Source organism: Manacus candei, unplaced genomic scaffold, assembly GCF_025592945.1.
Source record: "Manacus candei isolate 608988 ecotype Guabito, Panama unplaced genomic scaffold, ASM2559294v1 h1tg000019l, whole genome shotgun sequence".
Taxonomy (NCBI): domain Eukaryota; kingdom Metazoa; phylum Chordata; class Aves; order Passeriformes; family Pipridae; genus Manacus; species Manacus candei.
This window is the reverse complement of record NW_026138067.1, coordinates 748,982-768,533: the sequence shown is the minus strand read 5'-3', so window position 1 is coordinate 768,533 and position 19,552 is coordinate 748,982. Positions and strand designations below refer to the sequence as shown.

The following is a 19,552-nucleotide window of genomic DNA, read 5'->3' as shown; positions in this document are numbered from 1 at the left end:
TGGTTAAGACAGTATTTTTTTTCAAACAGCCCTGGAGACAGAAGAACTGATACAAATATTACTCTTTAAAAATTATTTATGTGGCAAGCACACTTTCAATGGATTAAGCATTTGCAAATTCCTTGCCACCCCACTGAGATCAACTACAGCACAAGTAATATAATTCAGAGTAGCATATTCACTAATGCAGGAAAAAGAGAAAATCTCCCTAGGATGTCATAAGCTAAAAGCATGGATGGAAAATTATTCTCACAGAAGAGATGGTTTCCTACCTTGCATAAAATTGTTTATATAGCAAAGTCCTCAGAGCTCTTAGAGCACTCTCATGAATCAGGACTCATGTGTGACAAATCTAAAAGGCCATCTCCCTCCTGAGGATAATAAGTTAAGAAGTTCTAAAAAAACCAAGAAATTACACTAATGAACTCCAAAATTTCCAGAAAGACTCTCCCTGGGCTCTCTTCTCTAAACATTTTGACAAAATATATTGAAAGAGGGTCGATCCATGTCTCAGAAACCAACACTGGCAAGATCTTGGAGGATACTTGTCAAAAATGAGACCCTCCTTGTTGGATCTACTTTAATTTCTGAATTAGTAGCATTCTTTACATCCTTAAATATTATTAAATGTGCATGTACTTACAATTCATGTATCAATAACTGCCTCTCACATCACAACACCTTGCAGGGAATGTGTAATTTTTACCATAAATTCTTGCCATTCTTCCTGCTTTATGAATCATGAAGTCAATCATGAAACTGGCTTTGTCTCAACTGTGGTCATTTTGTGGTCAAGTCATATGTGCAACCTTAAAACAGTTTTTTCTCTTTAAATGCCAGAGTATTTCTACGTAGAATTCCCCAGATCCATGCTATATAATTAACTAATAAAAATAATCCTTATTCTATTATCATTTTTCACTTAGAGCATCACCTTCTGAAATACTTTTTCCCCATCCTTGGTCACTTTCAAGTCCAATTATTAACAGCAAAGAAAATATTGTTCTTCAACAGTCCATTTCCAGGCAGTAGTTTTTGCCTAGCTTAAAAGGCAGCCTATCTGGGATGCTGAGCCTTAAAATCAAGAGTTAACAAGAACTTTATTGGCCTTTTTATTGATTCTAGCAAAGTGCACTGTCAAGCTGGAGAATAAAAAGGCAAGTTAGTCAAATTGACCCGGATTAGAATTTAGGCTTGCAGGACAGATATGGAAATCAACTTTTGATCTCAGGACCTGAGAAGTGAGATATACTCACAGACAAATATCAGATCAGCTTCCTGATAGTTCCCCAAAAAAAGAGGAAAAAAAATCAGGACAAATCACTCTCAGTGCAATAGTGAAATTATAAATCTGTGATTGTTGAAGTCATCCAACCAAGAAGGTGTAGGGACTGACAGAAGACCTTAACTGAAGTGATGCCTCAGAGCTTTTTAAGGCAAGAGAAGCAAGAGACATTTGAAGTTCACATGGACGCTGTGAATGGCAGGAAAGAGATCTCTGGAATAAGGACAGTGGGGTACTATCTGGAAAGCAATTGAATGTGATTTGAGAGGCAGGTTGTTAAACAGGACATCCCTGAGAGTTGATAAAAAACAAGTCAAAAGAAAACTGAAACAAATTTATGCAATAATATTTGGTATTGGCTACTAAAGGCTGTCAGCCTAGCTGCTTATTTGAACTCAGCTGATCCTAAACACTAAATCTGAAAGGAAAAGCCATCCATAGCTAAAAGAAGAAATTTCATAGAAACACAGAGTATCCTGTGATGGAAGGAATGAATGAAGATCCTCAAGTCCAGCTCCTGAACAGTACCTTTCTAGCTGAACCTTTAATATTTAAAAGAATTATGTTTATAAAGAACTAATCAACAAGAAAATGTTATTCATCCCATTTGTGTTCAATGAGAAGCTTAAGGAAGTGTGAAGAAAAAAGGTAACAAACACCATAATATTCTGTTTCCATGCACTATCATTTGCCAGACTTATAAGCAAAACAAACCTGACTTCAATGCTACATGACACACACCCTTCAAAGAATCGGTTCCAGAAAGGACAACTGCTAATTATTTCCAAATATTTTGTTAGAGTTTCTATCTTCAAAACACTTTGGATAACCTGGGTGATTGAATAATTCATTCCCAGTGTTCTGTCAATTGCTGCAGTGAATCTTTTCAAGCCGAAATAACACCAGTGTAGTTATACAAATCACTGGGCTTGGTGGGGCTCCTCAGAGCAGGCAGCAATGCAAGATCAATGTTTATAGCCTTACTTTAAACTATTCTGTTTAAAGCAAGATGATTTACCCTGTCAAGCTAAGGACTGATGGTGCAACTACTTGAAGATAAATCATTGTTCAAGTATGTTCAGTCAAAAAGATGAACCCAGCAAACTCCCCCTTTCTGTAATCTCTCTTAGAAATGATAGACATCAGAAAGGTAATAACTAACTACTCACTCAGCCTTTTCTGCCAAAACTAGAAAAGCAAAAATCAATCAGGCAAGTCTAACTGTGAAGATGCATCAAATCTAGTGACATTGCAGAATATCCTGCTGGAAAACTGAACTACTTATTGTCTCAGTGCACTGATAGAGAAGATATATCTCTCTCCCGTAACTACCAATTTTCTTAAGTCCAGTGTAGCCAAAATAATTCTTGATCCACATCATCCACCATTTCTGTTGTTGGCAATATGTGTTAAACTGAAGATCAAATACAGTACAAGTGATAGAAAATATTTTCAGAATTTTACTGCTTGAGGAGCATAAGATTGCATGAAAGATAAAGTTTTTCTTCTGGCTGATACAAAAAAAATCCACCAAAACCAACAAACCAAACAAAAACCGAAAACCTCTAAAACATTTGTGACTAAATGTGAAAAACTCACATAACCAAACTTGATGTTGTTCAGACAGATCTATTTCCCATACTTAAATCCTGTACCCCATTAAAAAAAACATTTTACTCAGTCTAAATGATTAGTCAGACTTAACCATTACTGCTGTAAAGTCACCAGTGAGTTCATCAAAGCCCAATATTAACTCCAGTAAACTGTATCTTCCACCACAATATTGTCAAAATATCTTTCTGAATATTAGTTACCTTAAATATATGGGATGTCAGTATATATGTACCTATGAAAGTGCCTAGAAGTTTTGGTTCCACTAACTGGCCAATACATTCAAAAACTCCCACAGAAGAGAAATCCAGGACTTTTCTCACACATAGATTTGTCTTTACTACTCACTAGGAATTTTGTACAAATTCTGTCAGACTATTCAGACTTTGTATTAAACTAGATTTCTGATGTATTCTTCCCCTCATAGCGCAGAATCTTTCGTTATGATTGAACAATAGATATTCTGTTTGCAAAATCTGAAAGAGTTAAGGCAATTTACCTACAACAACACCTCAACACGTATCTTTCTGTGTCCCCAGTGTTTCCAGTTCTGTTTTTTCCTGTATGGTCATTCCATGTCCCCAGAGGACAAAGATACCCAAATCTCTCCAATAATACTGCAATAGCAACAGCTTATGTCAACCAGATAGAGAAGCCATAAAAATTAAACACATATTTGCACACATTAACCTGATTGGTCTGTATACACATTGTTAGCATTAAATTAGGTTTGATCATTTATCATTTGCTAAAATGCCATTTTTTAATACAACTGATATTAGAGATGCTGTTTTTCTGAGCCAATAGTACACAAAAATACTAATGGCTTGCACTTATATCTTCTAGGGTCACAGAACTATTAAAGTTTATTTATTAGGTATTTGTTAAAAAGTCGCAGGAAAACCTCCTTAGATTAAGTTTGACTTACCCAGTCTATTTTATCCACATTCCAATATTTTTTTAAGTCACAGAACTGCATTAGCATCCCTTTCAAGCCCACAACAATAATGCTTGCTAAGACACACTGCAAAGACATAAAAACAAAAGAATTGCAGAACTGTAAGTGAAAACAAATGCTCTTTCTTTTATTTAGCAGTCAATGTTATAATGAAATTATAAAATAAATGGTTAGTGTTTCAAAAACGGGATAAGCACAGGTGTCCTTGTGACATAAACACTAGGAGCGTCACCCCTGTTTCGTTGGGGTTTTTTGTTTGTTTGTTTGTTTGTTTTGTGAATGCAATCTATGGGCCACCTCATCACGAGAAAAATTACAGAAATTTCAGGACTACCCAAGGCTCTCCATGTGTCACCAGACCAGCTACATTCTCCCATAGTCTGAAGTACTCACAAGCAAATCAACATTCTACTTCTACACAGTGAAGAATTTTAATTCCTCTTCTTCACTTCCTCTCCTTCCCCTAGCGAAGGCCTCTAGGGCAAAAGCCCATCAATTTTGAAGCAAACAAAATAATTTGTTGTTCTCTGAATCAAAAAAGAGGAGGATATGGATGATGGATGATCTATAACCAAAAAGAATGGAGTACAAACCAATGAACTTGCAGTGGGTAGGTGAGGAGGGCTGAAAAAACATATTAGAAGAGAAATAAAATATCAAGAAAGCAACAATCAAAAAGTATATTTTAAATATGGGAAAAAATGCCTACAGGAAACCAGTCAAAATTTACATATAATCCATTTTAAAAAATTAAAGTAGGAAAGTAGGAAAGTAAAAAAGAAAAAAAGTAAGAAAGTAAAAAAAGGACATACTGTACATCCCTCTTCAAGTGTCCTTACTTTGCATGCTTAAAATAAGCTATAAAAGGATCTGTTTGAAAAGTGAGAACTTTCATGACACCATGTAAACAATAGCATAAAGTAAATTTAAAACATAGTTGAGCTAAAACTTCATGTAGAAACATGGCAAAATTGTGGACAGTTTTGGAGCTGTATTTTGCAGCTTTGACATGCCTCTAGTTAAAATTAACCATTAATTTGTAATACCAAAAGACAAATATAGCTTATGTGAAAAGATGCCACACTGTTTTATAGTCTTAACATAGAAGATGTATCCCATGACAGAGATATAAGAATACTTCACAATCTTTCTATAATTAAGCTTAGATCACTATCTAAAATAATTTGTGTCAAATTTATTTGAAGAGCAAAGTCATGTATCATATGCATACCTGGAGAAATATTAAAAATCTTTATTAATTTCTAGCACATTTTGTCAATTTACAAATCCACAGCAACTTGGCTGTATGTTTTTCATAAATTACAGGCCAAAAGTAAGTAGAAGAGAAATGCACTTTTTTTTATTTACTTATGTGATAGCCTATATATGCAACTATATATGTGTAAAATCTATTATGTCTTATGTTGTCACGTCTGTATTTTATGATTTGGAGACTTACTGTGCCCTTACTATCCTTTCCCCCAATGGCATTAAATAGAGCTGTTTTAGAGGTAGCACTGCCTTTCCCTGAAAAAAATTTTCATTAGAAAGTGTTTAACATCTTAATCTTTAAAAAAGATAAGTACCGTACCATAGGAAGCCAGTACAGCAGAGGTCCAATTGCATAGATCACCACAAGAATTAGTACAGAAGAGATAAGGCAAGCCATCTAAAACAATAAACAAGAAATGAAGATCATCAGTCTAACAACTACCAAAAAAAATTGTGAAAAGGATTAATTATAAAATTTTGTAGATAAAGTCAAGGATCAGATGCTGAAGATGTTAGCTCTTAACATATCTGTGAATTGCAGATGCATATAATTTCAGTTTTAATCTCTGGTGATTACCTTCAACCAACTACAGTGAAAACACAGTGAGAAATCTCGACATCTGTGCTTGACCCTGCTACCAGCACACAGACACAGAGCAGAGCATCACTTATACACTTGGTTATTAAATGGAGCATGTGTGTGCAATATCTCATCCCAGAAGTTTCTTAGCACCCAGTGTCATTCTGTAACATATTTATAGCCGTGCACCCTATGTGGCACTAAATAGCAGATCTGTTATAGCACTAAGCAGAAGTTATGTATGTTGTCATTTTTGCAGAAGACATTGAACTTCTTTTACTGGAATTAACACTAAGAGAAAAGTATTGTGTTAAGTCAAAAAACCACTAATGATTTCATGTTAATATCAGTGGACTTGACTTTAGAAAATGTGAGTACAGTTTTTAAAAATATTTTAAAAATCATAATTAATGCAGGTAAAATTAATCCAGAAAAATATATGGTCTAATAATTATATGCTTCTTCACAGTATTTGTGGTATTAATCTGATTGAAAACTACAGTAAAATTGCACTGTCCTACTCCACTCTGAGTGAGTTCTTCTGCTCTTATAAAGATACAGTTCAGATTCACAGAAGGTTTTTGATAAGTAGACAGATGCTCACTTTAAATTTATATCGATAATATGTTTCTTTACTAAAATAATTAGGTTTCATTTTAAGAGACGAGTTGTTAAAAACAAAACCAGACAAGTTGCTAAAACACTAGAAAATTAAAGTCATGGTGTACTTAAAAATACCATCAAGAAAGATAGACAGAGTGTTTACAGAAAAAGGGACAGAAAATCTGCTGGTGAAGTCACAAGGAACTTTTCCCTCCTTCTGCCTTCACAAACAGCAAGCAAAAAAAGTGTTGATTCTGTTTGAAGGACACTTCTAGTCCATGATAGAGTCCCTCACTTCTGTTTTCTCCCAGGAAAAGATATCACTGAAGAACAAATGGCAAAACTAAAACCCAGGCATAGCCATTTGAGAAAAAAGGGCAGTTCTGGGCCTCTGAAAGTCCCTTTGCATTACTTCCATGACCTATGCTAAACTCATTTGTCTCTATGTAATCAAAGCAACCCTTCTCTCTTCTTTTTGCCTATGACTTGACCAACATTTACAAGTGATGTTTTTCTCATCTCTTCTTTCTGCCTAGGCAGCCACAAAGAGGAGGATCAACTGGATGTGTTGCTTTCCAAAAAAAAAGGCAGGAGAGAGATTGTTACATTTATTGAAGTACTCTCATAGCCATACTCTAACTTTCAGATGCAGGCTCTGCTATACTGTGAAACCAATGTATAAAACAAAGCAGATTTTTGCCATGCATCTCCTACCTTGAAATCAAACTATGGTGGTTTCTTTTTCCATTTCGTGTATTGAATAACCTTCTATCAGGGCCTTTGCCTACATGTACCAAAGCCAAAGTGCTCAAATACCCTATATGCCTTCAGGTTATAGGTTTTCAGGTGTAGGTCTTCAGGTTTCCTTAAATCTTCCTTGAAAAAGCCAGCACAACATGATGCAGTACAACTGCAAACTGTACAATCAGTACATTGACAATTTGCAGAAGAGGATGTCTATAAGGATGAGGGCAAAAGACACGGCATTGAATCCAATGAAAATATATGAAATAACTAATAACAAGTGGCAGCTAAACTATTTGCATATAAATGCTTTTCAAGATTATTATTTATTAGATTATTCATTATGATTACTTGAGTTAGCCCTGTAGGCTAATTAGCAAGTAATTAACATGTAGATTTTTGAAGTAAAGCCCTGTATAATTCCTTAGTATTGTGACATCTGCATGTGAAATAATTGCAGGACATGGTCAAGAAGAAACAATACCTATGGATTGTACTTAGCCTTTTCAGTTGTACCTCATTACCTTTTTCCTTGCAGCTAATGGCCTTTATACAGGCAAGAGCAACGGTTATAAAATGACAACAGAACTGTAGAATTGTTAAGGTTAGAAGAGACCTTTAGGGTCTTCAAGTCCAACCATCAACCTAGAACCACCACCATGCTCGCTATTAAACCTAAAAACCTCAGTTTAGGCTGTACTACTAAATCCATTAAACACCATTGGAGGGCACTTTTGTTACACTGCTGACAAATTCACATAAATTGAAAGGGCTTTTACATAGCTTTCTGCAGCCTGAAAACACAACTCCTAACCTCCTTGATGCCACAGACCTGACAGTTTATATTGAATTAAGCAGGTAAAAATGAGTAAGTTGGAACCATTAGCTTTCCTAGGAAGACATTGCTGATCAGATGCAATTTCATGCAGATTGTTAAAAATGACAGAGCAGAGTCATTCCCAGAACAGAGGAGAAGGGATAATAGGGAAATACAATGCACAAATCAGTACAAGTTCCAGTGAGCAGTATTACAGTTTAAATTCTCTGACTTACTTCACTCTAACCTGTTACCTGTGTTTTGGCGCCCGTACTGTACAAAAGTGCGGTCCGTCCCATCGCTGCAGCACTTGGTATGCAAAAGAAAAATGAAGGAATCACGTTGCTGAGGCCATGAGCCAAAAATTCCTGCAAAGTTGTTAAACAGAAGATGTTTTTTTCCTATTGTTCTGTCATTTCAATGCCTCTTGCCAACAAAGGAGTCCCCGATGTAAATAACTGATAAAGGATGGGCATATTTTTGAAGGAAAAAAATCACATATGTTCATGAAAAAGGATTTCCCAACAGAATATATCTTCTCACAACTCAGAATTAATTTGAGTGATGAGCTGCTGAACCAGATTCATCAAAAGCAGGAGGCACATTTTGTTCACACAATAACACTATTGCTAAGTTTTGAAGACAAAGTTCAACCAAAATATTTACATCTTGATCTACATCTGCTTTTTAACTGGCCAGAGCCCCAGATAGTTATATTTGGAGAGTGTCCAGATCATTTCTGGCTTATGACTCTACTGGATAAAGACAGACACTGATTTTGTTTCTTTTAGAGGATGTTTTAGTAAAAGTGAAGTGTGGTAGCCGTACTATTTGCATGCTGTCTTTCATCACAAATGTATTTGGTGTTTGTTCACAGTCAAAATGCAGACACGTCTGACCAAAGATTTATAGAAGAAAAAGTGGAGAAGCCACCTTGTATATGCAGCCTAAGCTGAACAGTGTTTTCTAAGGAAGCATTCCTGCTTGGCCACCCAGCATCAGTCTTCTTCCCAGACTGTTTGAAGCATACTGGTCTGCTGAGGAAAATGTGTAAGAAAAGACCTCAGAAGTGCTTGGGCCACAAATGGTACTGTATCCAGCCAGGAGAACACCTGATCATAAGTTTATCTTCACAGCACAGCACAGTACCTCCTAAAAGCTTCCCAGGCAGCTCCACACACCCCCTCCCACATGGCACCATGCAGAGACTGTGCCTGGCCCCTGAATGCAGTACAGCCACACCAGTGCTCTCTTCTCATGGAGGTTTTGCTCTTTTGCTCCATTATTCAGTGCAGACATACACAGAGTTTCCAAGGCTTCAGTAATTAGCTGTGTAAGCTACAAGACTTCCAAAGTTGCAGGAAGACATACAGGTTGCTGTGCTCCATTGAGTGCCCTTGAAACAAAGCAGCATGTCACTGTGAAGTCTGGCCTGTGTTAAGCTCAAAGCATTTTCCCGCTGCTCCCTAGAAAACATGGCTCTGAAGCATCAACAGAAATTCATGGCCCAGTGTATTCATAGTAAAAAATATTTTAGAGACCTGAGTAGGCAGGACCATTCCCACTATAATTTTCAATGACATAAGAGTTGTAAAGCAGAGGAACTGATGTAGCAAGACTGACCTGTCTAAATAGGGGGTTCAAATAGACCTCCAGCTGCAAAGCCAACTCTACGTCATTCATCCCAAATCACTTAACAAAAAGGTGGAGGCAGCCTTTTCATCACACAGTACTATTGCCAGTTATCTGCAATTGAGCATTTCTTACCACGGTGCTTGAATTATTGTCTCCATGGATTTCCAGTTGACTTGGAGTTACCCACCCACCATGACAAGCAATGTAGTGTAGAAATAATGGCCCAGTTTTATTTAAGCATGTCCTCTGTAAAGTGGAAATCTGAAAGGAAAGCTCCTATGGCTGTAAATTTGGCAGCACTCTCTGAACCCACCCTGCTTCTTTTGTACAAATAAACCTTTATTTCAGATGAGACTTCTACTTCGCATAAAATAACTTCCTTTTATAACATCAGATGTGTCCTGGGGCTTATAAGTACCTGGTTTTGTTTTAGAGTTGCTTTGTTTCATTAATCAGTGGCTGATTTAACATCATAATTTGTCTTTAAGAGCTCACATGCCAGAGGAAAAGCTGTCTCACCTTAGAGCAGTGAAAAATTCTTTGTTGTCCAAATGCTGCACCAAATGTAGTCTTACAAGACTATCTTGAAGGATGTGCTTCCCTAAAAGAAGGCCTCAACCAGCAAGGGTGTTCTGCAGAGATGATCTGAACAAGATTTGGGTGTTTCTGTAATCACTAGAAGGTGTCAGATGCCATAGGGAACATACCCTTTCCTACTGGACATTCATCTATAATACTTTTCCAAAATGACGAAGTGATGTCAAGGCTTAGTGACAGGAAGGAGAAAGAGCTTTACCTGGTTGTCATCCACAGTGTATTTAAACTTTTTAGCGGAGCCTTGAGCAAGAGCTAGTGAGGCCACATAACCAACCAGTGCTACTCCAAAAGCTTCAGTGACTACTTCAGGCAGGACATTCATGGGTGGCATTTTCGGTGATGGCAACCTATAAAAAAATAAAGACAAGAATTTTTTCAAAACTTGATACATAGTCTCTATAAACCTGCAATTAATGGAAATACAAGGAAAACGATCTCTGCATGCATGGCTAATTTTTCTGCTACTTGTAAGGTGACACTCTTCAATATTTTAGATTAATAAGATCTCAATCTGTCGGGAACTGCAGAAGAGAATTTGTAGAAGAAGATAAAACAGCTTCAGATGGAGTATTCAATTTAATTGCCTCACTGAGAGATAAAATCAGCAACCATTCACTAATTTTTTAATGTTCAGTAGAAGAGACCCTATTTTATTTTTTTTCAATAGTTGGCTTTCCTGTAAAGTTTAATTTAAACCTTTTAAACAATTTCATATCCTGTAGGTAATGGACAGTATGGACATTTATTTCATCTAATGGAGACCTTCTAATGGGGACTGCTACAAAACAACAAATCACCCTAAATTGTACCCCACAAAAAGACTTTGGTCTCTCCAGAGCACAAATCATACCACCTGAGAAACAAATTGTGCTCTTAAGGTTTCTGATGCTCTTCATTGGCAAGGCAGTTAGATATTTCAGGTAAATGACTAAAAATACACAGGAATGATTCAGGCTCTGCTTCTGTTTTTCAGCACTACTCGCGTGAAGTTAGATAGAAAATAAATTCCTGATTAAAGCCGCAAAAATACAATTTACCTGTTCATTACACATTGAAAGGGCACACTTTGCCCTGTTTTAATCTCAGATTCATAGCATGCCCTAAATACTTAAAACCAATTTTTGTTCTCAGAAATGTCCCTTGTTTTATTTCTATCAGTGCAAACTACCACACAGGCACTTACGATATCTTGAACTTGTACTTTGTGATATTTAGGGAAATCCTGCAATATCCAAACAGGAGGTTACACAACAGCTGTGCTCTTCCATAACAACCTGTAGAGTTTGAACATTTTGTCTGAAAACTAATCTCATTTCTCTTTCCAGCTACTTATACTGATTTTTTTTTTTGCCTTCTTTCAAGGTCATGGAGAAAAGTGTATCACTAACTGTAGTAAAAATGCTCTTTTTTAGATTAAACATAATTAAATCCTTCGCATTTCCTCAGAAACTGCATTGTCTAAAATTACTATATGAAGAATGAAGTGTAGTAATTGATAAATCTTATTGCAAGTCCTTTCTGCTACAATAGCCCAAGGCAACTCTCAAAAAGCAGGTTGCAATAATCTTGTAGAGAGTGTTCTGCCCTTCTCTCATATATCAAGTATTTAGTGCCTACTTTTTATTCCATAAAGTCATGAAAAGCTATGAAAATGTACAAGAATACATTTTTGCAATGGTGTCTATACAGATAAAACTTGTTAACGTGGGGTTGAATTGTGAGAGAGTATTTGAGGAGACGGGAAATGAACATAATAGATTTTTGCCTCTTCTTATTTTGGAAAACTACTTTGACCTCTTCAGAGACTGTTCTCAGAAATAAATATATTTAAAAGCCACGAACAAATAAAAAGCACATTACCCTTTAGGAATATGTCCCACAACTTCTAGGCCATAGATGTATTCCATATCAGCATAGTAGCAAGCAATGGATGTAGCAATTATCTATTGATTCAACATAGAAAAAGACGTTATATTTCTACAAGTTTTAGCTTCTGACATGGTCCCTATTATTGACACACCTAAGCACATAAAACTGTTCATACATTTATCCTTAGATCAATCTAGTAAGACAGCAAAGTGTTATTATGAAATTTTTGCAAATATGGAAGAGAGTCAAAAGAATCTGATATTTGGACACAATAATGAATTTAGAAAAGATGGCTGGAGAAGGACTATTGTGCAGTTTGTACATTCTGTGGTAATGAAAGAGATTTGTATGAGCCTCTGTAGAGCCTCAGGAACCTTGCCAATCAGTGTCCAAACTCCCTCTATTCAGCCTGCACCCCAAACCACTGCCATTCATGTGAGAAGCTTAAAGAAGTGCGTAATTTAGGTGTCCCTGTACAGTCTGATCCAGCAGATGTTCTCTGAGCACGTCTAATCCAGATTGGCATTGTTGACTTCAGCACAAAAGACAGCAGAATATATGTCTGCTTCTTATTTTTATGTTCCAGCAGGTATGAATCTTGCTGAGGAGTAGAAAGTTTGACCCCAAAGAGGTTCAAAATCATTTCCCATACTTTTTGTGAGATGAACACACAAATCCCAGTAGAACAGGCATGGGTTCCAGTCCACAATCCTTAGTTTACTGGTACATTTTACCCAGTATTTTAAAAAAGGTAACATAGGAACAGATCTTAAAGCATGGAGGAGAACCACACTACCTCCTTTTCCAGCATTTTGCCCAATAAAAATTATTCTTTTGTAAATAACTTTTTCCAGCAAAAGAAGATTAATTGTGACAATCCACCACGAAAAGCACCTGTCCTTCATATTTTGTATTTTGTTTTAGAGGCTTAGAGAAAACCAGAAACCTTCTTCCCTGGTGCTGATTTTATGACTACAGCTTAATCCTTAAAGCAGAGGTTTATAATCCAATAGTTAATTTCAATTTAGTCTCTGCCATGTTAAAGGAAAACTGTTAAAATAAATAGTAAAATTATATAAAGCAACAGCATAGATATTTAACTTTGTTACAAATAAATAACAAGCAATATTTAAGCCACAACTATTCAGCACAAAACTTGCCTGGAGTTACCGTGTGCTGGTTACTTTTCATTTTCTATTTCAAACTTCTTACACTTTAACATACTAGGTTTTGTGTTCTTGCAACTATGTAAAAAGTAGTAAACATATGAAAAATATTATACAAATTGGGAGCATATGTCACTTCTTTCTTAATTATTTAGCCAAACTGTTTCTTGTTCTTACAATTAACATACATAGCTGTTCATTTAATAAGTGGCAGGTGTGGGTGCAGGTAACTATGGACAGCACAGTAAACTTTAGTAGATTAGTTGAGCCACTTAAAGCTTTCTAAGAAAAAGCCTGATATATAATTTTTGTACTCACCAGAAGTAGATCGATGGGAAGAACAACTTTAATGTCCCTCTGAAATTTCTCATTCAGTTCTTTAACAAGAACAAGCACCACAATGCTCAGCAAGGAGAGAAGTAAAGCCTCCAGCTGAACTGATCTGATATTCTCAAATACGTAGGCATAAATCTACAGCGAGCAGCAAATAACAATTACAGGTCAAAAAGTGTATTCTGGATCACGTGCTACAGCATCTTCTACACAACTTCAGACATCTTAAATAATCAGTGAGAGCTGAATCAACACTGCAGAAGCTGAGTTATTGGACAAACTGGCCTATACTTTAGATTTTACAAGGAAGAAAATCACCAATTTACTATTACTATGGACTTTTTAAAACTCAAAAAAATTGCAGTGAATATTTGTATATATTAATATACAAACTTCTATTGGTAGAAGCAAGCAACAAATTTCCAATAAATGTGATATGTTTCCTTTTCTTATTCAGTCTCATTAAAATCAGCAACATAAATGAGTGTAGAGAAAAGCTTCATGCACAAAGATTTATTTGTAGTGTCCATAGCATATAACATCCACCAACTCTAGTGATAAAAGTTATTTCTGAGGAAAAATGTTAAAAGACAGAAAGAAGGGGAAAAGACAAGGAGAAAGAGGAAGAAAGAAAAGGGGAAATAAAATGCAGTAATGGCTGGATGGGATGAGATGCAACAGGAATCTTCCAAAATGAGCATCCTCTTCAGGACACCCTTGGTAGTCTGCGAGGAGGTCCACCCAAATATTTTTCCAGAGTAACTGTACAACTTCAGCAGGGCATATTCAGTTTCCCTACTGGTTGTTCTTTCCCCTTACAGAAACAGTGCTCCATACATGCTTTGGTCAGGTCTAGAGACTCCACACACTAATTAGTTACCAAGCTTGTGTACATGTTATTGGTTATTTAATTAACTACTGTTATCTACTAAGCCCTGTTTGTTTCCTTTTCTGCTGACCACGGAGTTAAAAGAGGAAGATGAGACTGGGGCAGAGCTATGGAGCTGTGAATGGGAGGCCTTCAGCTTTTCAGAGGTTAAGGTGTGCTGCAACATACTGTAAAACAGGTTAGAAAAATATAGTTGGATCTGTGATGAAGAAAGGAAATATGGCGCTGAATGTAAGGAATGTGGGGAATAGAAATATGGAACCGTAATAGAATGACTAATGGTGATGAGCAACAGGAGTCTCTGATGATGAATACGATGTTGTAGGCAACAGACTCAGAAGATTGCAGTTGCCTTCATACCAGCATAGATGACACAGTGAACTGTCATTTTGGCTTTACTCTGAATTTGTGGGCTCAGGAAATGCGGCATAAATCAATATGAAAACAGATTAACAGAAAGTAATGAAAAAAATTAGAAGTTTGCTGAAATGGTTAGAAGGGGTTGAGAAAGTGAGAGGGAACTTCTATCCGGATAAATAAAGAAATAATGAGATCCTCATTACAACTTATGTTCAGGCCTCATGAACAAAAGCAATTGTCTGTTGCCCAGAGGAACAATGAGCCATAAAAATGGATACAATCCTCATGCTTACTAAAACTGTAAAGGAAAGAAAACAAGGCAGGCTCAGTCCCTTGAATTTTGCATTTGTATGCTGGGAACTATTGTGTATTCTGAATTGTAAACTGTAGACAGAACAGAAGTTAAGATCTAGGATATAGATTTAGGCATCTTCACAAGTAACTTCTTTTTAAACCACAACATTAAGGGTAATAAAAGCAAGGAACTGAGATTTGAAATAATAATATTTTAAAAAAAGTGCTTTCTCTGGCTATGACTAAGAAGACCGCTAAAATAAATGAAAAGTGACACTTGCAGTTTTATCAAAATAAAGATTAATAATTTTCTGCCCCAAAGAACATATTCTCAAATACATGTATAATGCTAACAAGATTTGACAGTGTGCAGCTTAAATACATATATTTATGTTGGGCAGGAAAACGTACTAGAAAAATTATCTTAGGAAAGAACCCTTTTCTAGCAGAAAGGTGGTCAATATGATGATAAGCTTTGTTCTATTTTTCTGATTCTGTCACTCCTTGAAGTGGTGATGCCCATTTTGAAGAATGAGTAAGTTACAATAACTTCCTGATTTTTCCTTGCTCATAATTTCTGAGAATATTTTCATAATCTAGAAAGGGGAAAAAAATCAACCTAAAAATGCTTACAGGAATGTAATTTTACTCATAAAGAGGAATAAGTAGTCCAGTTCTTTGAAATTTAGCCCTTGGACTTTCAATTAAGGATGCACAGTATAACACAGCACAAACATTTCTCAGAAACCAAGAAAATATTTTAAAATCAACTTGTTAAGTGACATCTATATATGTCTTAAATCTGAAGAATGGCAATTAAACCAGTTTTTAACCACATGGTGCTCCACTGTATTCAGATGATATGTGGATTGTGTCTTGAGTGTCTTGGTACTAGTCTCTGTACCCATAATTTTCCAAGAATGCATTTTCAAGAGAGCACATGACTTGGCTCAGTGCCCAGTCAGAAGCTATGATTAATTAAGACAAAAGGAGGCTGGAAAACTGTGCCCACAAATTCACCAGAGTCACCTAGATCTAAGGTGGTTCAAGAAAAGGGAAGAAATGAGTTGATTCCAAAATCAAAGAGATGTGGGCTCGTTATGAAATGAGTGATGTCTATGAAAGTATCAGCATTAGCTATCTGTGGTCATGGCATTAAATCTAATTTTCCTAGACAAAGTTAGTCGTAAGATTGACTGAATAAATACATTTTTAATGAAGGCTTACAGAGAAGTATATATAAGTTCTAAGAATTTCTGTTGTTCTTTTAAATTTACTAAAAAGACACTTCCATTTCATTTTAAAAATACATAGCCAAATATTGTAAATCTTTGGCATAGCTTTTTCAGATTTTGCAACAAAAACATTATGTGAACTGCCTAGAATATTCTTCTGTGTTTCTCTTCAAATCATACTCTTCAGGATGTAGTCTACATCAGCCAATAAATGAAAAAGAATGGAACTACCAACATTTCATAGCCCATATGAATTCAGTAGCCCCAACAGCCCCAAAGTGTCTGTAATACACTGAAACGATTCTGGCAGTAATACATAAATATATAAGACTAAAGAGCTTCTACTGACTAGTCTGTTCCTGGATAACCATTTTCTGAAAACCTAAAAGCAATCAATTCATGATATGACCAGTGAAGACCTTTCACAAGAAAGAAAGAGTATATGGCCCTTAACATGAATGTAATTAACATACTATAGCCATCTCTTTATACTATACATTCTACATGGTATTCTGTCCACTCAGTTACTGTACTCATCCAAAGTAAAACTGTATATCCTAAATGTAAGTACCTAAAGCACCAGCATCTGATTCAAAGAGATATTTACAAATGTTTTAATCACAAACATCATTATAAATTCAGTATTTCACATATTTTGAGGACGCACTTACTGAAATAATTTAGAAATTATGCAGCAGAATTTAGCTTTATATTGCAGTGTAAAAAGCAATATTTGTCACTATATAATTTAAAAAAGGTTTTAAAATCAGTAATAATAAATTAATTGAGCTGTTTGCCTCCTGTAGTTTTAATTTTGTAGCTACTTTTGTGTAAAGATTCTTAATGGAACCTATCTGACAATATGAAGAGGAATCAAGGAACTTTTTGGTAATCAATGCAAATTTTCACCTAAGTGAAAAAAGCAGTATTTTAGCTTTGCACATATGTATACAGATACTGAATGTCCCTGTATTTTCATGTACTTTCATAGGGTAATATTGAACATTATAATGGTTTATATTCTAGAAAGGATGTGTATTCTGATGTATTAATGAAATGCTCTGAGGGATTTTTTTAATGCATATATGAAACCCCAAAAGATTAGCTGTAAAATGAGTATAGAGGCTGAAGCAAACAAATGAATTAAAGGAACTTGTTATTTAAAATACTTAATACATTTTAAGAGTGGAAAACCTCATTGCATTTTCAAAAATACTTAATTCCAAAGTTTGTTAGACAAATACATCACACTGGAGGGAAAATGTACAGGCAACTACTGTGAATTGTATAGGGAACAAATTGGGAAAAAAAGGAGAAAAAAAAGAGCTGATAGTGGGAACATGAAGGGTTTTTTTCAGATAATTGCACAAAACCACACAAGGACAACAAACTTGCAACACAGCCACAAAAAACCCTGTTTTGCAAATCAAGTTTCTTACTTGCAGTTCATTTTGCAGTGCTGTATTTTCTCAGAAACATGTGGAAAGATAAATATATCTATACATAAATAAAGGGCAAACACAGATACTTTCTTCTGTTTTCAGATGCTAAGTAAAACTTGATGACGCTTTTCTTGTCCATTGTAAAATTAGATCTCGTAGTATTCCCTCATCATTTTTCTTCTTCACCTTCACCTTGCCTTTTCCGTTGCAAAGTATCAACTGATGCTGCACTGTGCATCTTAACTGCAGTGTTACAAACCATGTACACAGAAAATGAAATTATGTAAACCATGCGTAAAAAACAAAAAAACCATAGGTTCAAGGCCAGCCTACTAAATTTGTTCTCCACATCCAAAGTTCATTCAATTATGATCTCACTTGCTATAAAGAATCCATTTCACTGCCTTGCTTTACTTGCAACTCTTCTATCACACTTTATTAAACATTGTTATTCTTGGTTTGCCAACCCAAAGGCTGCCTGAGGCAAAGCAATAGGTTTTGTGAGTGGGAGGTGTTTTGGAGTAGAGAAAGAAGAAAAATGTAAGCAAAATACCAGTCTTTGGGTTTTGAGAATTTGAAGTAAAGAACACGTCCAGAGAAACATGACAAATTTTCCTTTCATTCTCTAGTTACATGTGCAAACTAACTTATACATAATTAGTATAATTTTCATATAAAACTACCACCACAGAAGAAAATTGCTGTTAAAATCTAAATCTGGTACTTCTGACTGAGATATTGGACCTTCTTAAGGCAACCCATAAGTCTAAACAGATACTAGAAACCTTTTAAAACACTTCTGTGGTAAAACCATCCCTTTTTTATTATTCTCTCAAGTTGTACAGAATGAATTTCGTTTGGTCAATTCTACAGAGCAACTCAAAACCTTAAAAACATCAAGAAAATTTTTCTTTGGAAAATGTTCAAAGGGGTTTGATTTCAAAAGAGAAGTGAAGGGCAAGGAACTTGTTTCAGATACATTAAAAAATACAGGCGATAAGGGAATAGATTTCTTTCAAAGCATTTGAATGACCTCATTTATGATATCATCAGCACACCAACACGGAATTATTTCTTCATATCACTGCTGTTCTTTATTATTGCTCATAATGTATACTTTGATTATGTTTTGGCTGTGGTACTTAACACCACTCATGCGTACAAGATGACAATATTCCTATATGTAAGTATAGTCTCGATGGAAACACCATGAAAAAGAGGCTAGTCACGTTTTATATTAAGAATTATTTATGATTTAAAAAAAATTTAATATATGATGAATAATTTGTAATAGTTTCACAAGCCAACTCATAAAAATGGCTATGATACTTCTGGCTATGCCCCTACAAGATAAATTGCTTGTGTTTATTACATGTCCCTAATTTTCATTAATTAATTGGTCCTGTAAAAAACTTATTAATGAATTATCCATACAAAAATTATCAAATTTATAAAATACTATGAAAAACCATTCTAAAAAGCAACATTTTCTTATCAGAGATTTCCCATTAACAAATTTCTCAAAATAATAGCAAAAAATAAAGCACATAGCAGGGCAGGAAGATACAGTCAGTGCTTTTAAATAAGGTGTCCTGATTTAGTGGCTAACTAAATGAAGCCTCACTATCAGTGCAATGTAAGTATCACCTCAACAAGTAAGTAAAGTTTTATTATGAGAAAAATGTCTTTTTGGCAGCTACTGTTGTAATATTACTAATGCCAAGAGATTATGCTCACAGCATCTAAACTCAGAGCTTGATGGAATAAGTTACCATCAAGAATATGTTTTGCTCTTTAACTTTTCAGCCAGCAATATGTACTTTCCAAAGGCAGTAACCATGATACTTGGGGTGGTGCATCAC

At 35.4% G+C, this 19,552-nt stretch overlaps 1 protein-coding gene across 3 annotated transcripts in view; it reads right to left on the bottom strand.

The window, feature by feature from the left end:
- Nucleotides 1-19,552, bottom strand: part of SLC26A7 (solute carrier family 26 member 7) — a 78,893-nt gene that overhangs the window by 21,827 nt on the left and 37,514 nt on the right. For all 3 annotated transcript variants that reach the window (XM_051785365.1, XM_051785363.1, XM_051785364.1), the window contains exons 6-11: nucleotides 13,456-13,608; nucleotides 11,963-12,045; nucleotides 10,302-10,449; nucleotides 8,125-8,238; nucleotides 5,446-5,523; nucleotides 3,825-3,920 (exon numbers count right to left, since the gene is read on the bottom strand). In XM_051785365.1, coding sequence (XP_051641325.1) covers nucleotides 3,825-3,920; nucleotides 5,446-5,523; nucleotides 8,125-8,238; nucleotides 10,302-10,449; nucleotides 11,963-12,045; nucleotides 13,456-13,608 — 672 coding nt within the window. The remainder of the gene's footprint in view (nucleotides 1-3,824; nucleotides 3,921-5,445; nucleotides 5,524-8,124; nucleotides 8,239-10,301; nucleotides 10,450-11,962; nucleotides 12,046-13,455; nucleotides 13,609-19,552) is intronic.